This window comes from Gracilinanus agilis, chromosome 2 (assembly GCF_016433145.1).
Source record: "Gracilinanus agilis isolate LMUSP501 chromosome 2, AgileGrace, whole genome shotgun sequence".
Lineage (NCBI taxonomy): Eukaryota > Metazoa > Chordata > Mammalia > Didelphimorphia > Didelphidae > Gracilinanus > Gracilinanus agilis.
In genome coordinates this window covers 77,723,215-77,750,343 of record NC_058131.1, presented here as the reverse complement: position 1 = coordinate 77,750,343, position 27,129 = coordinate 77,723,215, and the positions used below count along the sequence as shown (strand labels likewise).

The following is a 27,129-nucleotide window of genomic DNA, read 5'->3' as shown; positions in this document are numbered from 1 at the left end:
TTTATTATTCCTTTTAGCACAATAGTATTCCATCACCCGCATATACCACAGTTTGTTCAGCCATTCCCCAATTGAAGGACATACCCTCCTTTTCCAATTTGTTGCCACCACAAAAAGCGCAGCTATGAATATTTTCGTACAAGTCTGTTTATCTATGATCTCTTTGGGGTACAAACCCAGCAATGGTATGGCTGGGTCAAAGGGCAGGCATTCTTTTATAGCCCTTTGAGCATGATTCCAAATTGCCAGCCAGAATGGCTGGATCAGTTCACAGCTCCACCAGCAATGCATTAATGTCCCAATTTTGCCACATCCCCTCCAGCATTCATTACTCTCCCCTTCTTTCATTTTAGCCAATCTGCTAGGTGTGAGGTGATACCTCAGAGTTATTTTGATTTGCATTTCTCTGATTATTAGAGATTTGGAACACTTTCTCATGTGCTTATTGATACTTTTGATTTCTTTACCTGAAAATTGCCTATTCATGTCTCTTGCCCATTTATCAATTGGGGAATGGCTTGATTTTTTATACAATTGCTTTAACTCCTTGTATATTTGAGTGATTAGACCCCTGTCAGAGTTTTTCGTTATAAAGATTTTTTCCCAATTTGTTGTTTCCCTTCTGATTTTGACTACATTGTTTTTGTTTGTACAAAAACTTTTTAGTTTAATATAATCAAAACCATTTAATTTACATTTTGTAATTTTCTCTAACTCTTGCTTGGTTTTAAAGTCTTTCCTTTCCCAGAGATCTGACAAGTAAACTATTCTGTGTTCACTTAACATGTTTATAGTTTCCCTCTTTATATTCAAGTCGTTCACCCATTCTGAATTTATCTTGGTGTAGGGTGTGAGATGTTGATCTAGACCTAATCTCTCCCATATTGTTTTCCAAATTTCCCAGCAGTTTTTGTCAAATAGAAAACACTTATTAATATTTGTTTTTAACATGGTTACATGATTCATGCTCCTACTTTCCCTTTCACCCCCCCACACCCCCCGCACCCATGGCCAACGCACATTTCCACTGGTTTTATCATGTGTCATTGATCAAGACCTATTTCCATATTATTGATACTTACATTGGTGTGGTAGTTTCGAGTCTACATCCCCAATCATGTCCACCTCAACCCATGTGTTCAAGCAGTTGTTTTTCTTCTGTTTCCACTCCTGTAGTTCTTCCTCTGAATGTGGGTAGGCAGATCTTAAAGAGGCAGCAGAAACAGACTTTTTTGGACAGCTTTCTTGTGCGACATGGGTCTACTGACTCTGAAGCTGATTCTAGTGCCAAAAGACCAAGAAGGGAAGTGATCCCAGAGAGTGCCTTGATACCTAAGGTCCTTAAGGAGGGGGATTCCCTTTCCAAACAATACCTCTCTTTCCCTTCCTTGCCATCTTCCATATGGCAAAAAGAGTCTTCGGAAAGGCAATTTTTTTTTTCTTAAATAAAACATTATTTCGTTCAAGGATCTCGGTAGGTGCTCAATCAAAGAGCCCAAAGTCCATGTCATCATCACACTTCTGATGTCAACAGGTCCCTCCTCCCACCCCCAACAATCGTTATGGAGGCTGGCTTCCTGCTCACAATCACATCTTTGATATTTTTGCCGCTGAACTTGCTGATGACTTTGAGCCGCTCCTCATCTGCCTCAATGCTGATGCTGTCTAGGATCTTCTTTAGGTCCTTGGAGTTGGGAGAGTCACTGCTACCAAGGACAGCCAAAAGGTAGGCAGCCATGTAGTGCATCCTGTAGTCCGGGTTCTGCTCGGGTGCTCATTTATTTTTTTACATTAGTTATTATATTCATTTTTATATTCATTTCTTATTGTTTTTTAGTATTAAATACTATATTTATTCTCTATGAAATGTATTTTTGGTATGTATTTTGGAGTGTCCAGAACGAATTAATTGGATTTACATTGATTCAAATGGAAATAATTGCCTCTGTTTTCCTCGGTTTCGGATTTCTTCAATTGTTTTGACAGATTATCAACGAAAATTGAGGTATCTCTGTAATCCAATGAAGAGTAGCTAGGTGGCTCAGTGGATAGAATATGAGGCCTGGAGTTCAAATATGACTTCATACACTTCCTAGCTATGTGACCCTGAACAGATTAACTTAACCCCAATTCCAGGGTCAGGAAACTAAAAAGGGGCCAGGAAGGTAACCCTGTACCTTAAGGACAGTCATATTGACCTCATCCTTAATCCCTCATGGTTCTATTCTGGACTTGTAGAACTTTGTGCAGAGGGAGGTGAAAGTAAAAACTGAGAATATGAACTTCAATATGATAGAGTTTGCAGTGTCTCAGTGCAATAGAATATGTAATAAAGGAGTAGACTATTAGTACAGTAAATTTATGCTGATACTTTAATTTTGCATAAATTTTCATCTTTTTTGGGTTATTTTTCCTCCCCTGCCTTTTTTATCCCCTATATGATGTTGTTCTCTCCCACCTCCCATCCCATAAAAATCTTTTCCCTTCCCTATCTACCTGGACAAAGGATCTTGTTACTATCATTTTCCAGTCTTTTTAATGACAGATATTTGGATGAAATATCTTTAAAGCATATGACAAGGCCTGATTATAGTGATCTGTGCAATAAAGACTATACCTGGGATACATTCAGGTGAACCTGAAATTTTCCTCCTAAATTATTGGTTTTGATAGGAAAGCAGATACCAGACACTCAGTAGAAAGTCAGCACTAATTGGAACTAATTCTAATCTTTTCAAAATTCTAGCAGAAGACTGCAAGTGACAAGCTGGAACCCAATACTTGTAAACTTTAACCATCCATGCAGTCTGTGGAGAAGTTTAAAAGAGGATAAAGGCAAGAAGTTGCAATGAGCACCATGGGAACCTCAGTCACTCACCCACTAAGTGCTATCTTGAGGTATTTGATATAAGGACTCTCCAGTACCATAAGAGTAGAAAGATAGATTAAGGCTAGAACTCAGCAAGAAGACAAGTGTCTTTTCATTACATGAGTGGGATGCAGGATATGTTCAAGATTTAAATCATAGAGTATATCTGATTCCAGACCACTCAGAGAAAGATCTAGAAGATTCCTCTGTATGATGGAAGATTTCAGAAACCATCTCAAAGAAATGTTAGTTAATGGCATCATTACAGAATCCAGTAGCCCCAATTAGCATAAGTTATAGTGGTGAAAAATAGAAAGATATGGATACCTGTTGATAAATGAACTTTGCCCAAAATGACTAAATTGGACAGGATATTATTCTATGATCCAAAATGCCCTGGATTGTCTTCTAGGCAACCAGTGATTTTCAGTCTTAGACATGTAGTGGATCTTGCCATATTCCTATGCCTGAAGAAGACAAGGAAAAGACTGCTTTAATCTGGTCAGGAATGTACATGTTAGCTGACTATTGGAAAGTTAATTCATACAAAATTATTGAGACTTGGAAATTTTCCTTTTTTCAAAATAAGCCCAAAGAATGAAATGAATCCTGTCAGGACTATTCCCGTAATCACCTATTACCCACAGAAGAGTTGTCAGACTTTCTAATGAGTAAGTGGAGAGAACTGAATGGACACACTCATCTAGGAAAAGGCTGAGAAAAAGCCTTTCCACAGGGCTATTACAAAAGTCTGTGTGAAGACTCTCTGACCAAGATAGGGGCATTGAAAGTGTTGCATCCAGTGAAGGGAACTATGTATTTTATTATAGGACAGGAGAACTGAACCCAGAAGTAAATCCTTTCCCATCCAAAACTACTAGAGATAACTAGGACAGAGATGCATCTCAGAGCTCAAAAATATTGGTAGCTCACCTGACATGACTGCCAACCCAGGTATGTAATAAATGTTAAATCTTTAATAATTCTGATGATCAGCACATACCAATTACTAGCTCAGGCATAGGAGCTGAAAGATTAGTCAGTAATAGAAGAAGCAGACTTATTAGGACCAGTCATTAGGCTAAGTCGTGGTTTTACTTGTAAACCTAAAGATATAATTACGTATATAACTAGGTGACAATATTACATTGCCCATGATAAATGTGTTTCACATGTAATTGCATATGTTTACTACTGCACATATAAACTTCTGCATGTTTGAGTAAGTTTTAAAATTTTTATGTTCATACTAGAGAAATGTTAATTTTTTGCATGCATGCTATTGCTTATTGCAAAATAATATTTTATATATAAGCCTATTGGTAACATTATTGTTACAACTAGCTTTCTTTTCTTTTTAAGTTGCTTTATAAGTTTTATAAGCATTAAAAGCATTTTTGATTGATTGTTATCTTCTATGGAATAGCAGCCACTTGACTCTAAAGGAAGTATTGGCCAGGCATCCGTTTTATTCAGGAAGTGTGTGAGCTTCACTTCCTGTTGAGTTCTGCTTTCTCTCCAGCAGGGAGGGGCTCCTCACTCTCCACCTTAAAGGAGCCTACAGATAGCAGGGAGACCGACTGGGCATCACGGCTCAGGCTACACATCCCTGACAGTCTCAGATCACCAGCTACAGTAGTTACAGACTCCCTGGCCCAAATGACTCACTTGTACCACCAGCCCCCTGTTATCAGCCACAGTTTATCTACTTATTACAATATGAATAGTAGAACACTGGGCTGAGAATCAGGAGGGCTCATTGTCATGAGTTAAATATGGTCCCAGACACTAGCTGTGTGACCCTGGGCCGATGTTTGCCTCAGTTTCTCATCTGTAAAATGAGCTGGAGAAAGAAATGGCACACCTCTCCAGTATCTTTGCCAAGAAAACTCCAAATGGGGTCACGAAGAGAGAGACATAAATGAAACAACTGAATAACAACAGTGGATATGCATGTACTTCAAAATGTACATGTATTATGTTCTCTATGTAGTTAACAATACAGTTACTATGATATCCTCCTAGATAATGCTAAGTATAATGCCATGTCTATTGCACTTAATATGCATTTGTTTTATTTTAATTTCATTGGTACCAAGGTTTGTTATCTGGGATGCTAGGGAAATGCTTGTTGTTTTAAACTTTTTTTTTGTCATATTCTTACAAGTTTTAGACTTGCCCTAAATGATTTTTGCAAAGGACTGCAAAGAGGAAGGTAAACCAAGTCCTAATGCCCATTGGTATAGGGGATTTTCTCATTGGTGGAGATCAATGCCCAGACCTATGTGAAGGGTGGCGTTAGCAAGAGTGGAAGAAAGCATCAGTTCTCTTGGGTCTTCAAGTCATTTATGCTTCTGGCCTCCATCTTTGAGGAAAGAAAGATGGATGAAGCCAACTCCACTTAAGGTTGCTGAAGGAAAAGACTCCAGAAGGCGACAATATGGGAGAAGCTAACATCCCCAGATTGCTACACTATATAGACTTTCAGGAACTTCCCTTTGAGAAAGATCTAGTACTCTCTTTCTTGGTTGAGCTGAATTATCTTACTCCAAAAAGGAGAGTCCCTTCACCCTAGATTGACTGGAAAATATTCTCTTTATACTTTCTCTGAATTCTATTTTGTTTTTACTTGGATAAATGGGTTTCTTGGCTACCTGCTATGTGTATTCATTGTGGAACTGGTATTTTGTGGGAAAGGAGTCAAGCCTTGGATATAAAGCATGGGGTCCTCCTTCCCCCAATAATGAAACAGTAATCAGAAGTTAGATTGAACCTGAAAACCACATTTCCTAGACTAACAACATTTAAAGGAAAAACAAGTATAATACTAGTCAAGTATCTCTCTTTGAGGAAAGCAGAGAGACCAGCCTCTGGTTCCAATTTTTTGCTCCCTTCCTGGCAAAAATTAAAGTCTCAGAAGAAGGTGGAGGGAAGACAATTCTAAAGGTGTTTATTCTGCCTGCCTTTAGGTCACATAATAATTGCAAGTAGGGGATAGACTTTGTCACATAAAACTTGGTAACTGATCAACACAATGACTGGTCACAGTTCCTGAGGTCTCATGATTAAATATGTAGTCCATTCTCTAACAGAGAGGTAATAGACTCAAAGCACAGATCAAAAAATTTTTTTAGACCTTGCCAATGATAAATTTTGTTTTGCTTGAATATAATATGTATTTGTAATTGTGTTGTTGTTGTTTTGCCTTCTTATTGAAGGAGAGGGGGGGAAGTGAGCAGGAGAGAAGGCTAATATTTGTTTTAAAATAAATTTTAATTTTAAAAATTCCACTGTATTTATTGTTTGTCAATTCCAAAAAAAAAAAAACATTTGACTCAACAGAACAAAACCCTTCAAGTTTACAGGCTCCTTTACAACAAAGTCTCTCTCACTAATGTATCATGATAAGTTAAGAGATTCCTTGGAAGAATTCACAACAATGTTAATCCTGTTCAATGACCCTATGTGATAATAAACTCCATATTATAGAGAGGATTCCCAATGGAATTCATATGCTCTGTTTTGGGGATGATATTGAATTGAAAATAGCAAGCCACAAGACATTGCAGAGGCTCATGGAAAACACCTACAAAACAATCAAAAGAATTTGGCCTGTCAACACAAATTTCAAATGGAAAAAAAAAAATCTCAACCAAATTTCAACATGCATTTGAATGAATATCCTATAAAGCTAATCCAACTGTGTGTGTTTCTGGTTAGATAGTACAAATGAATAAGGAACTAGACTCAAAAGTTGAAAATAGGAGATCAGACTGATTTGTTTTAGGAAACTGCAAAGCTTTTTTATTGACTTCAAGATTCCCAAAACAGCAAAGGCTCCTCTTTTCCCAAATATGTTAGTGATGTTACTCTAAAGCAGTGAGACCTAGAATTCCACTACTTTTGAAGAACTTAAGATTAGCATCACATAGAGAACAATGGAAAGACAAATGGTGGATCAGAGAAGAATATAACATATATCAATGAGGAACCCTAAAGAACAGAAGTAATGGAGATAATCAAAGAATCTTATGATCTTGTGTGTGGCCAACCTGCAGCTACAAGATAATCTTGCATGGGTTTGAGCACCTGAAAGGAAAACCAGGAACTGGGGGAATATGGATGGAAGGGTTAAAGATTAAGGTAGGAAGGACATAAAGAGAGAAAATAGACACAGAGACACAGGAGTCATCAACTTCATGTTCAGCTTGTCAGCTGAGGGAAAGAGTGTCTGACCCCAAATGAAGGAGCTGATCTGTTTATTAAGGATAGTTGCACAAAGGGGCCTGTCAACACAACCGGGGGGAGGGAGGGAGGTGGCCCAGTGTCCATCACCCATTTGATACATCAAAAGTTTTTTAACAGGTTGATGACAAATCCAAAAGGATGGCTGATAACACAACAGGTCGCCAGGTACCTGGGCCAGGACTTTTCTCCTTTCTAGAAAGCTGGGACTAGTCTTATCTTAGGAATGCAGGTGTAAATCTTTGGTATTCCAAAGGATCCTAAAACTTGTCTGTGAGCTTACACACAGGAGATAACATCAGAGGCTTTTAAGATCAACCAAATTTAACCCCATCCAAATTTAAGAACTTGGCAATCAATCATGTGAAATATTAGAAACATTCACAAATCTGGTCCGTGAGCACTTTGCTCATTAGAGTCAGTTTTTGAATACATCTTTAATACCTTCATGATTCATTATACCTGAAACCCTTCATTATGAAAGAAAAAGAAGATGGACTGGTTGCATGGTAAGAGAGAGGGATGACAAGTAAATGGCCACAGCATTCCACTGATATGCTTGCAAGGTCAGAAGAGCATGAGGAAATATATTAATTTTGTGGAAGGACACAAACTAGAATTCCATAGGATGGGCAAGCTTAGGTAGGTTGTAATCTGCATCCATGGAGGGAACTCAAAAATCAATGAGATCAGAGATATATTTTAAAATAAGAGCCAAAAAAATCTGGGAAAACATGTAGGAGACAATTGAGAAGGGAATAAAGGAACAAATGCATTTTTGTTACTATTTGGTTAAATTTGAAATGTATAATTTATATATGTATACAACTACATGAACACATATGTATATATTACACATGTACCATCATGTCATATTGTGTATATATTACATATGCATCATCATATTACATTTATGTGATATTTGCATCACATCTACTTTATAATATATTCTATGGAGTAATAGTAGCTAACATTTATATAACACTAGATTTCTAAGTCACTCTACACATATTACCTCATTTGATCTTTACAACAATCCCATGTAGTAGGTACTATTATTAGTCCCAAATAAGAAATAAGAAAATTCAAGTTAAATGACTTAACCAGGGTCATATCACCAGTAATATTTTTAAAGCATGAATAAAACTCAGGTTTTCCTGATTCAAAATCCAGAACTCTATCCACTATATTGTAAATAAATATATTTTCTTATAATAATTGCAGAACTATTGGATATGTTAACTTTAATAAAATATAATAAAAAACCTGTTTTTTTCATGTCACCTTTCGATGTATATTCCCACATTCTTTCTGCCATCGTATTAATTTATAAGTGTATGCAGGGGCAGCTAAGTAATAGAGTACTGGGCTTGGAGTCAAGAAGAATTGAGTTCAAATATGGCCCCAGAGTGTGACCATAGGCAAATCACTTATCCCTGTTTGCCTCAGTTTCCTCATTTATAAAATAAGCTGGAGAAGGAAATGGCAAACCATTCCAAGAACTGCCAAGAAAACCCCAAATGAGGTTAAGTGACTTTCCCAGGGTCACACAGCTAGGAAGTTATCTGAGGTCGAATTTGAACCCAGGTCCTCTCATCTTCAGGCCTGGTTCTCTATCCACTGAACTACCTCCCTGCCCCTCTTCTTCAACTTTAAACTAAGGACAGCTCCCCTTTTCTGACATTGTTCTCTTCTCTTTCTCTCCTAGTATCTGATCATTCTTTAGTCTACTTTTTGAGATCAGCATTAATAATCCACATATCAATTGTGTTCCTCTAAAGCTCTTGTCACCCTTTTCTGCATTTTTATTGATTTCCTCAATTAACTCTGGGTTCAATGAATGTCTCTATGTAAATGATTCCCAAATTTATATAACCTTTATTATCTTGACTTGAGCTCATCTTACAACCCCAAATGCCCATTCTACAATTGTTCTTGAATGTCTCATTAGAATCTCTTAATCAGTATGTTCTAAACAAAGCTTATCTTCTGCCCTACCTCCAAATCAACCCTTTAAAAAAACCCATTATTTCTGTTTAGGGCACCACTTACTTTTTGGTCACACAGCTTTGTAACTTTCATTGGGATCCCATTTGTTCTCTCTCCCTCAACCCCCACTTCTATTTAGTTTCTGTTTTGCCAGTCTTAACTCTACATCTTTTCTATCTACCCCCTTTTCTCCATTTAATATAACCAATGCCATTTTTGTTCAGGGTCTCAGAACTCTTCTTCCCTGAATCACTATAACTCCTTCCTAACTGGATTCCTTCCAAATGTTAATTTCTAATTCATCCTCTACTCAAATATTCAAATTGTCCTGTAATCTCATCAAACATTAGGTATTCCCTCCAATCACATATATTAAAACCTACCCATATCTGCCCATCTGTTGTAATTCCTGAATGTAACTTCCAATAAGTTTGTTACAGTGAGGTTTCATCCAATGTACTGGAAATTTTTCTCACATCCTTTTGATATCACAAGGGTATGGAGTCAATAGGCTGTGCATGAGTTATGTTTTGATCTCCTCATATGCCCAGACTATGTACTTGGGGGGATAGGATGGGAGATTTTTATTGAGATCTTTTACCTTCACATCTAATTAAGCAAAAAGATCTGATAGTTACCACATTGAATAATGTATGCAACATTCTATCATAGTCCATCTGAGCTGTACAGATTGGAATGTGTACTGAGACTTAGTTGTACTTTGATTCACAGTTATGGTGCATTAGCCTAAAACCCTGTCTCTTTCATGTCATGGACGGAACCAGCCCTCCTGCTCTTCCTGCCTGTCGCTGAGGAAGTTCACGAACTCAGGTCTTGGATTTTAGGACCAGGCACAGGCACATAAGAAGCACTTACATTTCTAGTCCCATTTCCAAAGGACCCCATTCTGGATGGGACAGTTGGGAGAATAGATGGTCTGGACCTCAGAACACGGGGTGCTCTCCTTCCCCTTTAGACTGAGAATGGCAATAGAGGCTCAATGTGCTAGTGAGGGACATCCAGCCTAGGCTGAAGTAGGGACACAGCAAAAATGAATGGGATTTCCAATTTTGGTAATTATCAAGCATGTTCCAAGTCCTACTTCTTTAGAACCTGAGCTAAGGGGCAGCTACAGGTACAGGAGAGAGAAGGCACAATTCACTGGACGCCAAGTACACATACCAGGGAGAAGGAAAATCCCTACTACCCTCTGATGGTTTAGATTGGTTTAGAGGCCTGAGGTTAGTGCCACCTGATGGCCAAATTTTATTTTATACTAATTTTATGCCCTACTCTCCCAAAATTACAAGTCAGGACACTATGTAAATGGAAAAAAGCAGAAGGACCCAGATGTAAGTAGATGCAGCACGAGTCGATCCCGTACCCGCCAAAACCTGTTTTGGTGATGGACTACTAAAACAAAAAGATCGTCTATGGCCCTTGCCTGCAAGTTGCTTCCATCCTAAGAGTTGAAGCAACAGGCACAGACAGGGAAAGCAAACCAAGCAAACAGTCCGATCGGGGGTGGGGGTTGGGCTGGGAACCAGAAAGGCCCCAGGTGGGAGGAAGCGCCACAACTGAACAGAGAAGGAAGCTACAAGTCGATGAATCCCGATGAAAGTCTCAATCCGGCCAATTTCGGGAAGCGCCATGGATGGAGAAAGGGTTTTCGCAGTAGTCACGGTGTGCTCAGCGTGTGGGGCAGGGCCTCACTCCTAAAGGAGTCTTCAAAACCAGAACCTCGGAGGAGAATGGAAGAGAAAAGTCTCCGCAGCCTCCACACAGGAGTCTTCTACTGTTCTACACATTCACACAAACCGCCTACTACTGCACTTCCGGATATCCTGACCCTAAGACTCCGCTTTTGTCTGGGTAGGGCGGGACTCTCGAGAGTGGTTGCCACGGAAACGTTAACAGGAACCAAAAGGCTGTATCAGGGCTGCCCAGGCAGGTGAGGGAGAATGGCCGGAAGGGGCGGGAGGAAGTGCGCTCTGACGATTCTTCCGGTTCTTCTCTCCTGTCACCCTGACAGCCTGGCCTCATGGACTTGCTTTGTGTCCCCTCCACCCTCCCTGTCCCGGACCCGGGAGCTGGGGCTCCTACGGCTTCTGACCCTCCGTCCGTCCCTACTCCTCCTGCGGCTTCTTGCTGCTCCCGCCGCACCTGGCTAGCTGAACTGCCCGCAGGGATCGGGGAGGTGTGTTGAGCGGAGCTGGCTGCCAGGCCCTGCCTCAGGGGTCTGCGTGCGTGTGGGATCTGGCGATTCTCTTGGCAGATGCCTAGTGGGACCCTTTCCTGAGCTTGCGCTGTTGGTGAGCTCCCTCTGCGGGGGGAGTGTGGGCGAGAGGGCTGACTCTGTCCGTGGTCTGCAAAGGACACGGTAGTAGACTAATGCTTGTCTGGGGTCGCTTTTCTTTCCCAGTTTTGCCTTCGGAGCCTTGGTCCTTCTTCAGGAGGGCGGGATGGCCCCTGTATTCCTGACAGCGCCAGGCTTCCAAGTGAGTTCAATTGGTTCTTTCTGGGAACTTCACCTGGGCTCTCGAGGAAAAGAGATGTCTGTTTCTTCTTCCTGACCTGGAACCTAAGAAAGGGAATCTTTCTTGATTGAGTCAGTCATTAAATACAACTCCTTGGTCCTTAGCTTTTCTTCGTCTGAAATTGGGGTCTTGCACTAAATGGTGTCCAACGTCCTTCGCTGTTTCTATATCTATTATGGAATGATCCTAGGCTCATCAGAATGTAGAATTTAAAGCCAGAAAGGACCTCAGCAATCATGTAGTCCAATTCCCTGTTTTTTGAGATGAGGGAAAAGCCCTACATAGAGAATTAGTAATAATTATTATTTATGTAGTATTTTTGGCTGTATAGAATCTTTTCTGGCAGCCTTCCTGGGCCTTACAACAATCCTATATAGGGGGCACTACAAATCCTACCTCGTTTTTCAGGAGGAAAGGGCTAGTAAGAATCCAGTTCAGCACTTGATCCACAATGCCATGGTCCTTATCTGAGGTCACACTGGTAGTAAGTAGAAGAACCAGCATTCCTTTATAGGTCCTCTACACCCAGGGCTTTTTTCCTGCTCTGATTGGTAATTCTTCAGTTAAGTGCTATAAAAGATACAAAGCAAATAATAAAAATAGGAAATATTGAAATCAGTCTTCTGTGATTACAAAGTACTTGCCCCCCAGAAATGTGTAAGTAGTTCAAGCATTATTTCCCCATTTGACAGATAAAGAAACTGACTGAGAGTAATAAACTTCCCAAGAGCAGTTAGAAATATTCATTGCTTCAGTTTAGACTTTAGTACTCTGTATTCAGAAAAAGAAGATAACATAGAATCTGGTGTTTTCTGAATATTTTTCTTCATATTAATCTTGTCTCCTTTTTTTTTAGTTGAGGTAGTATTAACCTTATTGACTTTTAATATGGAAGGGGCAGAGAAAAAAGTTAAGACTTATATGACCTCCATTTCTGTGGTTAATGTGTCCCAAAGTGTGTAATAGGCAAATTTATAAATGAAGATTTAGACATTTAGGGTAAGATAACAGTTATACTTAATCAGGCAAGGCTGGAGGGTTCCAACCATGGTATAGTGAGAAGGGAGTTTTTTCCTGGAGTGACTAACTCTATTGTGGCTGAGGCAGTTAGAGGCTGGTTTATCTGTCCCAGTGAAGAACCCAGAAAAGGGGATTTGTCTCCCAGAAAAAACATCTCCTCCTGGAAATTTAGGTTGAGCAACAAGACCAGACTTGGGTGGTGGACATACCAGGCTGGTTCATCCCCTGTCTTTACCTCTTGTGGATTAATTGCTGAGGATCCTGGAAAGCTGTGAACATCGCTGGATCTGAAGTGGACCCAGTTGTGAGACCATCACATCCTCTTCTAACCTCCAAAAGCTGAACCTGATAGTCTGTGTTAGTTCAGGGTAGATTTTGACCCATTTCCAGGCCCTGAAGTCTGTGCGTTATTAAAAGTTCACCTTGTAAGAATGTTTATCCATGAAATTCAGGTCTTAAGCTACAAAATTTCTTAAAGTTGAATTCTTTTGGAATCAGTACGGTGGAATGAATGGTACTGCACATGGATCCAAATGAAGCACACACATTTGAGAGAATTATTCAATTCACACATATTCACTTAAGGAGATTATAGATAAGTGTGAATGTGGGTATGTGACTTAGTCTTTCTTAGATTTAGTTTTCTAATCTGTAGAATGACAATAAATTTTTTCATAGTCTCAAAGGAATTTTGTAGAAAAGTACTTCACAAACCAAATGCATGCAATATATATGTGAATTGCTATAGTTGTTTGCACATAATGAGAGGTGCATAGTTGGTACTCAGTATATATTTGATTTGAAGAACATCGAGAGCCTCTCTTTAATATTCCTACCAAATTTACGATTCCCCAAAGATCCAAAAGGAATTGGTGACATTTAAGGATGTGGCTGTGGAATTTACCCAGGAGGAGTGGGGAAACCTAGACCCTTTCCAGAAGAAGTTATACAAAGATGTGATGCTGGAGAACTATAGCAACCTTGTCTTTCTAGGTAAGGAGAGCTATTCCTTGTGTCTGATTGTTTCCATGGTGGAATCTTTCTTCACTTAGTCAAATAGCATTTTCAATATGATAAACATTTGAAAGTTATTGTTTGACATGCAGAGACCCGTTTGCTAATCCTCTTGTGGCCATCATTGCTTTCCTTCTTTAGGCCCAGGTTAAAAAGACTTTATTTCGTATAGTTGAATATCGGACACTTGTTTTTGCCTAATGTTTCTGCCCTTTAGATTCTCCTCAAAAGATTCTCCTCCCCTCAAGGATTCTCTAAAGTTCCAGTGGAACTGTCTAAGGGCACGAACGTTTTAACCTCTTACAAATGTAATATTATTTGTGATGGCAAATCTTGTGTCTGACCCCCATCTGTCTAAGGAAAACAATGCAGATTATTCTTCAGAGGTCCTCTGGACCTGCTTTGAACATAACATATATGCACACACACACACACATACACACATACACATACACACATTTAAAAAAAACCATAAATGCCTCTTTATCCCAGATAGTGAATAGAGAAAGGATAGGAGCCTTTGTACTCAACATTTTTCCATTTTCAATGAGCAGGACTAACAGTTTGGAAACCAGCTGTTATCTCCCAATTGGAAGAAGGAGAAGCACCTTGGACAGAGGACAGAGAAGTGCCAAAAGATGTCAGTCCAGGTGAGTCACTGAAAATCAGGCATATGGGAGTCATTATGAGCCACATCTTAGATTGTCTTTCTGGGCAAGTATCAGCATTAGAGTTCTCCTTAAAGTCCTCTGCATATCTGGAGCAGAGCAAAGCCTATCTGACAGCAAGAGCTTTCAAAAAATTATTTTCCTGGTATCTGTTGGGAAAGTTTTTCCTTCAGCCAAAGATCTTTCTCTTACATTTTTCCTTAAGGTTACTTAATCCTCAATGACTATTCTCTTGCCTTAACTTCCCTTAATCATTCTTTTTAAAAAAATTTTATTTAATTTTTTTCAATGAACAAAAAAAAAGTTTTCTTTTCCCACTTCCTCTTTTTCAAAGGGTGAGAATTCTTGTAACAAATATGCATAATCAAGCCAAACAAATTCCCTCATTGGCCATGTCCTAAAAAAAAACCTTGATCATTCTTCCTAAAAAATGTGAATACTAACTTGGGAGCAGCAAGATGGCTCAGTGAGTGCTGGACCTGGAGTCAGGAAATCCTGAATATATATTGTGTAGAAAGAAACCACTCCTTAAGTTTATCCTACCCCGAATCCCATTTTAAACATGTACTTTGTATAATGGAGGGGGTCAGAAGTAAAAAAGGTGTGGTGAGTGAGGGGAGGTCTCTCTCTCTCTGGGTTGGCACAGCAGTGAAAGATAGTCTTGAGTAAGAGCGCACTGGTGCCTACTGTAGGCTTGAGGGCTTTGTGATTCAGCTTGGGTATTTAACTAGGTTATATTTTCTGTCTCCTTCCTATATTTCCCCCTTTTTGCTTTGTCTAAATTTTTATTAAAACTTAATTGTTAAGAGCTACTAATAGACTCCTAATTTGAGAGTTAATTTTAGAAATGGCAACCAATTTTTTTTAATTAATATTACATTTAATATTTTACTTTCATTATTACAAAATTTAGCCTCAGATACTTACTAACTGCATGAGTACTTAACCCCATTTGCTTTAAACCACTCGAGAAAGAAATAGCAAAACATTCTAGTATCTTTTCCAAGACATTATTGATGTGTAATAGCCTAAAGGGTCACAAAGAGTCAGACACAATTGAACAAAAACAACAATACTAATTTGATGAGTATGTAAAACACTTATTAAGTATTTACTGTGTATTAGGCACTTTTTAAAGTTCTGCGTATACAAATTTGATTTAAAAAACAATCAGAACTTTTAAAGAGTTTATATTCTTTTTTTTTTTTTAACCCTCACCTTCCGTCTTAGAGTCAATACTGTGTATTGGCTCCAAGGCAGAAGAGTGGTAAGGGTAGGCAATGGGGGTCAAGTGACTTGCCCAGGGTCACACAGAAGAGTTTATATTCTAATGGGAAGAAAATACAGAAAGAAGAACTGAAAAGCTTGAGGCAGAGAGAGGTAGGTTATGTGGGTAGATTGTGGGCAGTGAGGAGTAGAGTCAGCAATGGAAAGAGCAGTAACCTGGATATCTTATAAATGCAGTCTTGGCTAGAGACTAATGATTCAGTTAAAAAAAGGCCTCCAGGGTAGAAAAGCTTCTGGAGGAGTGGAGAAGATAAACAATATAATTATGTCATGTTTTTTATATAACTTTCTTTAGGGTATATGTTCTCAAATTGCTTTCTTTGATCTACTTTACTGAGTGTTAGTCTTCACCTTTTTGTCTTAAGGAAGAACTATTATAATGATATAATAACAATAATAATCCATTTTTAAGTATTTGCAATGTTTAGCTATTCCCCAGCAGTTGGAAGCATAAGTCCTTTGTGGCCATGTTTTTGGTATAACAAATAAAATTTCTGACTGTTTTGAGAGAGAAAGATTTCCCCTAATTTTTAAATGTTTGAAAAAATTTAGTTATTAATATACATGGACCTCATTATAGCATATAATGAGATGTTTTTATTATTACTTGTCTCCATGTTTCTACTCAGTTTTTCAATGAGTTTTTATTGAGTAGTGCTTTCCTTCCTCAATATTTAGTAATATTAAATTTGAAACATCTCAAACTCAGCATGTCTAAAATGAAATAACTCATTATAATTCTCCCAAAATTAATTTGCTCCTCCAAGTTCCCCAATTCTATGGATGTAATCCTATCTTTCCAGTCATCTAACTTTGCAACCTTGGAGTCATCTTTTACTCTCCTTTCTCCCTTAACTCTTCTATCTAATCAGTTTTCAAGTGTTATTAACCTTACTTTAACAGATTCTTTTTTCTCTCTCCTTTTTTCTGTACTCACCCGTCCCCTGCCTTATTTTATTCCTTACTCACTTCTTGTCTTCTAATTTGTATCTTTACATGATCTTGTGCTATCTAATGTGTTCTCTATGCTACCGACAAATTGATATTATTCTTGTATGTGTCCCCTTCTATCCTTGCAATGCTGTCATCACTTCATGCCTAGATTATTTCAGTAGTCTACTGGTCTATCCCCTACCTCTCTCTTCAAAACCCCTCTATTCCATTTTCCATTGAGTTGTCACATTGATTTTCCTCAAGTCTAGGTCTAACCTTATCACCACCAAAGTAATTAAAGTCCAGTGACTCTGTTATCCCTAGGATCAAATATAAAGTCTTTTGTTTTGGATTTTAAAGTCCTTTGCAGCTCAGCCTATTTTTACCTTTCTAATCTTGGACTTTGTTCTTCTCCACCTGTCCCATGATCCAGCTACACTGGCCTACATGCTGTTCCTCACATGTGATGTTCCATCTCCTGACACTGATCATTTTCCATTGACTGTCCTCCATGCTTGGAACTACCTTCTGTAGTAGAATATTTGTTGGTTAATTAAGAAATAGGGTTAATTAACAACATTTATTGATAGATGTATAAAAGAGAGTTGAATAAGTTGGATTTCTTTAAGTCAGAATGAAATCTCAGAGGTATGATGGGAAGAGAATGATCCCAAGGAGTCTTGGGAAGGATAGTTAGACCAACGAACTGACTCTTTGAATGATTCTGAATAAGGAAGGTCATTCGAAGAGTCTGCTCTGTGAGTTGGGAAAATTTCTGGTGAATTTATCTATTAAAAAACATCCTAGGGGGCAGCTGGGTAGCTCAGTGGAGTGAGAGTCAGGCCTAGAGACAGGAGGTCCTAGGTTCAAACCCGGCCTCAACCACTTCCCAGCTGTGTGACCCTGGGCAAGTCACTTGACCCCCATTGCCCACCCTTACCAATCTTCCACCTATGAGACAATACACCGAAGTACAAGGGTTAAAAAAGGAAAAAAAAAACAAAAAACATCTTAGCCAATAGAGGAGAGTGTTGGGTGTAGTGCCTGTGCTTGTGCCAATAGGTGGCAGAAAAAGAGTGAGCTGCTTGAGTGGAGAAGTCTGTGAAGAAGATAACAAGCTGCTTTTTCATCTGTGCAGCAGGAAAGAAATCTAACTTATTCATCTTTGTTTATTAAGTTAATATTTTAGTTGTAGGATAGAAAGATAGTTATTTGGGGAATTTAGTTACAGAGAGTAGATTAAGATAGGATCACTCTTGGTGATTATGAAGCGTTCCTTCATTGGAAAGTTGGGTTCAGGATTTATTTAGAAATTATTAATATAGGGTATATTTTCTTATCAATATCTATCCTTCCTTTTGCTTGCTCTTTTATACCAATTTTAAAATGTTATAATAAATAGGATCTTATATAACTGGCCTGAGCCGGAATTTTCTTCAGTCCACATCAGTGACAACTATTAGTAACACCAATATAAATAATTAATAAGGGTCAATACCCCAAAATAACACTTCTCACCATCTGGCTTCCCTTCCTTCAAGTCTCCTCTAGAGAAAAAACTTTAGCCTGCCTTTAATCTTTAAACTTTTCCTCTGAGATTATTTCCAATTTATTCTATTTCTAGCTTGTTTGTACACAGTTGTTTACATGTTGCATCGATGCCCCATTAGACTATGAACTTTTTGAGGGATATATGGGGTGTTCAGGCAAGACATAGCACCTCTGGTATGAAGGCTTGGTGAACCCATTTCAAGTCTGCTCATCCACCTTTGGTGTCCACTTTTCACCTAATTTACCTGTGGTTCCAAGAAGCTGTAGCATGCTCAGGGAATACACCCCAGTAAAATCATCTTGGCAGATGGATTAAACCATATTGAGAGTAACAGGCCTCAAAAACTGTTGGTGAGTTAGGGGATATTTACCTCACATGTGAAGCTTCCTCTTGGCAGAATGAGCAAATGGGAATAGTTTGTTCTAGCAGCCATGGAGGTGGCTGAAGCAGGTGCTGTGAGTCAGTTAGAGCTTGGTCAGAAATGAAAGGCACCAAGATCATCCATCGAATGCTGGGCCATTGCCAGACTGCCTGACTTTTTTCTTGCCAATGGACTGCCATGACTCTGGAAGAAAGTGAGGCTGATGACTGTGTTACTCTGCCTCATTTAACTCCAATTCACAAGCAAGTAAAGCTATCGCCCCATGATGTCTGGTCCTCTTTGAAAATAAAGGATAAACAACAACAGATGATCTCTTTGAGAGGGCCTTTCTGCCTTTTTAAAAATTTTATTTTTATTATCAAGCAAACACATTTCTATATTGATCATTGTTATAAGAGCACACTCATACAAAACTAAAGCCCCAAAATAAAACCACAAATACACTGATATGAAAGATGATGCTTTGGTCTGCATCCATCTGACTTCAACAGCTCTTTCAGAATTGTCCTAGATCATTGAATTTCTGAGAGTATCCAAATTTTTTTTTTTTAAAACCCTTACCTTCCGTCTTGGAGTCAATACTGTGTATTGGCTCCAAGGCAGAAGAGTGGTAAGGGTAGGCAATGGGGGTCAAGTGACTTGCCCAGGGTCACACAGCTGAGAAGTGGCTGAGGCCAGATTTGAACCTAGGACCTCCCGTCTCTAGGCCTGACTCTCATTCCACTGATCTACCCAGCTGCCCCCTGTATCCAAATTTTTAAAGTTGATCATCGTACAATATTGCTGTTACTGTGTATGATGTTCTCTGAGTTCTGGTTATTTCACTCTGCATCAGTTCATTTAGATCTTTCTAGCTTTTTCTGAAATCATCCTTTTAATCATTTCTTATAGCACAATAGTATTCCATCACCAACATGTACCACAGTTTGTTCAGCCATTCCTGTTGATGAACATCACCTCAATTTCCAACTTTTTGCCACCACAAAAAGAGCTGCTATAAATATTTGTGTGTAAGTAGGTCCTTTCCCTTAAATTTTTTTTTTTTATTATTTTTGAGTCTGTTTGCTCCACAGCTTTAGTTTTTAGGATGTTTTTTTTATGTTACCTCTAGGATAGAAGAGAAACTAGCAATCAGAGCTTCCTACAATCTTGTTCCCATTTACCTTTTCAGTCTTATATTCATTATAATAGGATTATAGATTTAGAGCTAAAAGGAATCTCAGAGGCCCTCTAGTCCATCCTGCTAATTTTCCAGAGAGTTTAACTGAGATACACAGAGTTTAATAGTTGTCCAAAGTCAGATACATACAAAGCCACAGTTGAGATCTGAGCCAAAGTCCTTTGACTCCAAATCCATTTCCTTTTCCACTGTACCACTATTCTCTTTTCCTCCTTCTATGTCTTTTCATATGTGATCTTCCATGTTTATAATGAGGTCCTTCTCTTCTTAGAATCTTTGGCTTCTGCAAATTATGATTCAAATACCAGCACTTTTGTGGTACCTTTTATGATTCCTTCCAGTTATTAGCACTTACCCTCTAATCATTTTAGTTTATACTTTATATTTTTTTATAATTTTCCACACCACTCATATATAATCTATCTTTGGATCAAATTTAATTGAGTTTTTTCATAAAAAGGGTTTTATTTTGGAAACAGATGAATCATAAGTTATTTAGGAATCTATATTTTCTATATCAGATGTTTGAAACCTAAATATAATAGTGAACAAATTGAGTTGTTTCAGTTTTGATAGTCTTTTTATTTTATTTACCTTCGTGTTCTTTTTTACTATATCAAGAACCATGTTTTTAATGTATTTTTTGTTATTTAAGCCATCACATAATGTTACACATGAGGTATAATAATTTAAAAATATGCACTTTTATTTTCTTTTTGGCTAGAGAATTTGTCCCCAGTTTATGCCAGTACAATAAAACTGGCAATGGTTTTCATCATGATTATATGTCTTTGAAAGTTTTTTAGTTTTACTAATTTTTTTTCATAAATAAGAATCTATTTCCAGCAGTTCTTTGTGGCTACAGTCATAGAATTTATTATCTGTATTTGCTACTTTACCAATAGCATATGATCATAGGTTCATACTTATTTAAACTGGAAGAGTCCTCAGATGTTATCTTGTATAATATTCTTGTTTTAGGTAAAGAAACTGAGACTGAGAGCAGTTATGTGACTTTCCCAAGCTTACATAAGTAGTGTCAGAGTCAGGTTTTCTCAATTTTGAACCCAGGGCTTCTTAACTTTAAAAACATTGTTTTTGTCTATTGTAATAACCACAGAATGGAATTCATTTTCCTGACATCTTTCGCTAATATTGCTTTAGCTCTTCTGGTCTTGAGGGATAAGGAGAAAGAAAGTCATCATTTCTATATCTGTAAACATATTCAGAAAACTCCTGATGTTTGTCTAGTATAATAAATGGTCCATCCTGATTAAAAATGTATACTTATTTTATCATGTTAAAAGTTGTCTCTTATGCTTTATTTCTTGCTTCATACACTTAAAAACAATTTAAGTATGTATATTTCAAAATTTATTTGATATTTTTTTATTACCTACTTTTTCTAATTATCTTTTCCCTTTTCACAAAGAATTATAACCTGAAGTGAAAACATATTTAAAAAAACAGCTGTTATGATTAAAAATGATGAGGGCTGCTGATCAAAAGGGAGAATAGTATTTTAATAAAAGCCATGCTGATAGAGATAAACTGACCACGCGCCTGTAAGAAAAACCTATTCCAACCTCACCTTAGCCATTTACCTTCCTCTCTCCTCGAGCTCAGGTAACTAAAGAGGAAGTTCCAAGTCACTACCCCCTACTTAAAATAGTCCCTCACCTTTAATACGTCATCCAAAACAGGAAACCCATGAAACCCGTTGGACCACGGGAAATGTAGTTTTAAGGACCCCCACAGGTCCACAGAAGTTTGTCAGACACTATATTGAGGTTCAATCCTTCCAAATAGAACCCCAGGTGATTTTAACTAACACATTACCCCCCTGTGATCCTTTGGGAGATAAATCTCCCCAATGGATCAGGAAAATATAATCAAATTAGAGTTTACAATAATTTAGAGATAAAAGGGAGAAAGAACAAAACCAATGTTCGGTACATTGACAAAAAACCATTAAGGGGGCAGTCCCCCTTTCTGGCATAAACTGTCCATTCAAAATAAATGCATCCAACCCCATAGTTCAGATCAACTATGCCCCAAAGTTCAAATTGGATCTTCATGATCCAGTGAAGGCTCTTCAGGCATCTTTTGGTGCCTCCACCAAACAGGTTCGTCGTCTGGATTCTGGGGAGATGGCAAAATCCTTATCCTGAAATTACTTTCAAAGAATTTAAACTTTACATTATAGATTATAAAACATACATTTCCTTCTGAGAATTAACATTACCCCCCTGAGTTTACTTCGAAAGGAGTAAAAATTGACTTGCAATATAGATTACAGTTCAGACATTATGATTATAAAAACTTAACACACACCCCCCTGAGGAAAATATTTAACTGACACATAACTCCCCTGAAAAGGTCAGCCAAGGATGCACGGCTGAGTGAGTCACGGGGGTACATGAAATCAATTGGCAAAAGAAATAATAAAAAAAAAAAATAAAAAGAATAAAATTCAAAAAAAAAAGGAGAAAAAATTAACTTGTGAATGAAATGTAAAATGTGCAAAAAATGTAGGGGAAATAAACAGGCCTTTGATTCAAGGCCCAATGAAAGCGATTTAAGCAAACTGATTGGGCTGTTGTAACCTAACAAAGTACCATTATGTTCTGGTACTAAGATAGTGATTTTTCAATAAAATTATTGAAATGCAAAATAATAATAATAATAATAATAATAATAATATAAGAAGTATATGTATAAAACCGCAACTGGCATCATAATGCAATGGAGAAACTCTAGGAGGTTCCCAAATACATCTTTGTGCAAAGCTGGGGTGCCTCTTTCCTACTCTTACTTGATTTAGTTCTATAAATATTAGTGACAGAAAAAAAAACAAGAGCAAGGAATTTAAAGCATAATAGTAATGGAAGGGGAGACGAAATTATTTCTCTTCACTAATGAAAGGCTTTACATAGAAAATACCAGACAATCAACTAGGACTTATTTGAGACAATTAAAACTTTCAGGGAAAGACCAAGTTACAAAATAAACCTAGAAAACCAATACAGCTTCTTTGTAGCAATAATAAAACCCGAGTCATTAATAGAAAGGTATATCTCATTCATAACAACTACAAAATGTATAAAATATATGTTAGGCTCCTAAGGCAGACTCAGAATCCATACTCTAAAGATATGATGAATACTTAAATAATTGAAATATAGTCAGTGCTCATAACTTGTTTGGGGCAATATAATAAAAAGACCTTACTTAAATTAGTTCATAGATTTAAAATCTTGCTAATCAAACTACCAAAAGGTTGCTTTATTTTTATTGTTGTTCAGTTGTTTTTCAGTCATATCTGACTCTGTGATTCCATTTGGGATTTTCTTGACAAAGATAGTAGTGTAGTTTGTCATTTCCTTCTCTAATTCATTTTACAGATTAGGAATAGAGGCAAAAACCCAGGCTTACAAAATTAGTAAGTGTCTGAGGTCAGATTTTAATTCAGTAACATGAATCTTTCTGACTCTAGGCCCAGCACTCTATCAATTGGGCTTCCCAACTGTCTCAGAATTCCTTATAAAGCTAGACAAATAGTATAGTTTTTTCAAGGGAACAAAAGTTTCAAAACGTACAGGGGAATTTTTTTAAAAGTAGGAATGAAAAAGAAAGAGATAAGAAGATATCTTAACTATCATCTCTTATGCTATAAAGCAATAGCCAGCAAAACATTTAGTATTTATTAAAAATTACAGAAGTAATTCAATGGAAAAGATTAGAGAGGGGCAGCAAGGTGTCTTAGTGGATAGAGAGCCAGACCTAAAGACAGAAGGCCTTGGGGTCAAGTTTGGCCTCAGATACTTTCTAGCTGTGTGACCTTGGGCAAATCATTTAACCCCAATTGCCTAGCCCTTACCACTCAGTATTGTTTCTTAAAAAAAGGTAAGGGTTTAAAAAAAAATTAAAAGGACCTAGTCTAGGTATCTTTCACAGTGATGGCTAGAGATGAAAAATTAAATAAATAATAGAGCAAGGCAAACCAAAATAATATAGCAAATCCTTTCAACTATGAAAAATATTTGCCCTAACAATCACAGCAATTAGTATAAAATGGGATACTCTTACGCAGGAAAAACAACTGCACTTTATAGCTCTGATAATAGCATGCTATCTATGTAGAGCACCTATGTAAATATATAATACCCTCAAAGTTTGAATGGTTAAAGGATATGAAAAAACTGTTCTCAGAAGACTTGCAGAGTATTGTGAACAGAATCAAATATTTCTCCAAAATTCTAAGAAGATATTAAATGCAAATCAAAAGAATTTATGGCCAAAAAATATGTAAAAGAGACCAAAGGAAAACTGAATAAACAATAATTGAACTTCCAAAGGCAAAACAAAAACAACATAAAAAGCACTCTGGTCCTGATCGTCTTAGCAGTGAGTGTTCAAATACCAATGTATATAGCTCTTGTAAGTAAATGTTTCCAGTACTAGAGAAAGAAAGGCATCATGCTAAATTTCTGTTTCCAAACAAATAAAATCATTATGCCAAGAAGGAAGGAATAAAATAGAGAAATAAAGAGAAATATCCCTGATGAATATTAATGCAAAAATATTAAAAATTAAACAGAGCCTATGTCAAAAATGTAGATAATTTTTCGTGGTGAAGAAGTAGGAAGACAAGATTTATTCTCTTATTTTATTTTATTTTCTGCTAAATCGCAGAGGATATTTACATTTTTCATTTCTTTCAGATTGGGAAACTAGGCCTGAAACCAAGGAGTGTATTCATGAAAGATTGAGAAAGAATGATTCACATATTTCTAAACTGGAGAAAGCCTGGGAATATTACGTAGGATTGGAGGAACTACAGCAGAACCATGAGGAGATACAATGTAGGTAAGTAAAAAAAAAAAAAAATCACTCAAAGGAAAACTTCTCACACATGGTGGAATTTTCTGGCTAAATTCAAACCATTTATCTTAGCTGGTGTCTATATGTGAAAATATCCCCATAAATAGAATATGCACTAATAGTACTTTGTATATTATTCAAGCTTAAGGAAATAATAAAACATAGCAAATATTTAAAATTCATTCAACTTATAATTATTATCTTTTCAATAGTTTACAATACCTATTGGATAGAAACTTTATGAATGTAAGTAAACCTACAACCACAATTCTTCAATTATTTCTCACCACAGAATTCCTATTGGAGAAAATCTTCACAAAAGTCATGAATACATAGAGGCCATCTGGAGTACACACCTCGTTGAATCTCAGACAATTCATAGTAGAAAAAAGGTGTATGAAGATAATGATAGTGGGAAAGCCTTCCATTCCAGCTTCTTCCTTACCCAACATCAGAGCCTATCTACTGGAGAGAGGACTGATGAATGTGGAAAGGCCTTCTGCTGGTACTCACAATTTATCCAAAACGAAAGACTGCACACTGGAGAGAAACCTTATGAATATCATGTATGTCCAGTAGAATTCTCCTATAGCCAATACCTTACCAACCACCCAAGAATTCATAATGGAGAGAAGCCTTATGAATGTAACTACTGTGGGAAGGCCTTCCGTTGGAGATCACAGTTAACTGCACATCAGAGAATTCATACTGGAGAAAAGCCTTATGAATGTAACTATTGTGGAAAGGCCTTCTGCAGGAGATCACAGTTAACTGTCCATCAGAGAATTCATACAGGAGAGAAGCCTTACAAGTGTAATGAGTGTGGGAAGGGATTCCGCCATAGAACAGAATTAAATCTACATCAGAGAATTCATGCTAGAGAGAAGTCTTACACATGTAATAATTATATGAAGGCCTATAACCCAAATTCAGATGTTATGCTACATCAGAGAATTTATATTGACGAGAAACTTTATGAATGTAACTATTGTGGGAAGGCCTTCCATCGGAGTTCACAGTTAACTCGACATCAGAGAATTCATACTGGAGAAAAACCTTATGAATGTAATTATTGTGGGAAGGCCTTCCGCCAGAGTTCACATTTAACTCGACATCAGAGAATTCACACTGGAGAAAAGCCGTACAAATGTAAAGATTGTGGGAAGGGCTTTCATCAACGTTCAGAGTTAATTCCTCATCAGAGAATTCATACTGGAGAGAAACCTTATGAATGTAACTACTGTCAAAAGGCCTTCCATCGGAGTTCACAATTAACCCGACATCAGAGAATTCATACTGGAGAGAAGCCTTATAAATGTAATTATTGTGAGAAGGCTTTCCACCAGAGTTCACAGTTAACTCTTCATCAAAGAATTCATACAGGAGAGAAGCCTTACAAATGTAAAGACTGTGAGAAAGCCTTTCACCAGAGTTCAGAATTAACTCTACATCAGAGAATTCATACTGGAGAAAAGCCTTATAAATGTAAGGATTGTGGGAAGACTTACAACAGGAATTCAGAGTTAACTTTACATCAGAGGATTCATACTGGAGAGAAGCCTTATGAATGTAAACATTGTGGAAAAACCTTCCGCCAAAGTTCACATTTAAATCGACACCAGAGAATTCATACAGGAGAGAAACCTTATAAATGTAACTGTTGTGGAAAAGCCTTCTGCATCAAAGAACATCTTATTATACATCAGAGACTTCATACAGGAGCTTCATGAATGTCGTGAAAGTAGGAAAGCTTTCCACAAGAGTTCACAATTCTACATCAAGAATTCATACTGGAGAGAAGCAATAGATATATATTGATTGTGGAAAGACCTATACCTAGAGTTCATGATTTACAAAATATCAGAAATTTCATCCTGGAGAGAAGAAACATCAAAATTCATACAGCAAGCTTTCCACAGGAGTAAACATTTACATAGACAACAGAGAAATACTAGACAAAACTTACGAAGGTCATTATTGTAGGAAGTCCTTTTATAGAAAAATATAGACTGTTGAGATGTCATAATGAGGAGGAAACTTATAAATGACTACATATTGAATGTGGGAAAATCTTCCATTAGACTTCAGAATTAATGTCAAATAAATTCATACTAAAGAGAAGCCTTGCAAATGTAATGATTGTATCAAGGCCTAAAACTGGAGCTGAGAGTTAATTGACATCAGAAATGAATACTAGAGAAATGACTTATAAATCTAAGTAACTATTTGGTATAGACCTTTTGTATCAAAGAACATCTTACTGTACATCAGAGACTTCAGTTAGGGGAAGAAATCTTATAAATGTAATAAAGTGAGAATGTCTTCCTCTGGGCTCATAATTATATACCAGATAACTCTTAATGTAGAGAAGCCTTACAAATGTAATAATTATAAGACAACCTAGGGGAGGCTTTCTATATCAAAGTACAACTTAGTAGACCAAGGTGTCACACTAAAGAAGAGTCTTATACATATCACGAATATGGGAAGGTCTTCTGTTGGCTCTCACAGAGCATTATACATCAGAAATTCATAGTGAAGTGACACCTTAAAAATGTATTTATTGAAA

The 27,129-nt window shown here is 37.3% G+C and overlaps 1 protein-coding gene across 1 annotated transcript in view; it reads left to right on the top strand.

Moving 5' to 3' along the window:
* LOC123233307 (zinc finger protein 420-like) overlaps positions 1-26,290 on the top strand; it is a 44,556-nt gene extending 18,266 nt beyond the window's left edge. Inside the window, exon 7 of the mRNA XM_044659452.1 lies at positions 25,032-26,290. Coding sequence (XP_044515387.1) covers positions 25,032-26,290 — 1,259 coding nt within the window. The remainder of the gene's footprint in view (positions 1-25,031) is intronic.
* The last annotated feature ends 839 nt before the right edge of the window (positions 26,291-27,129 follow it).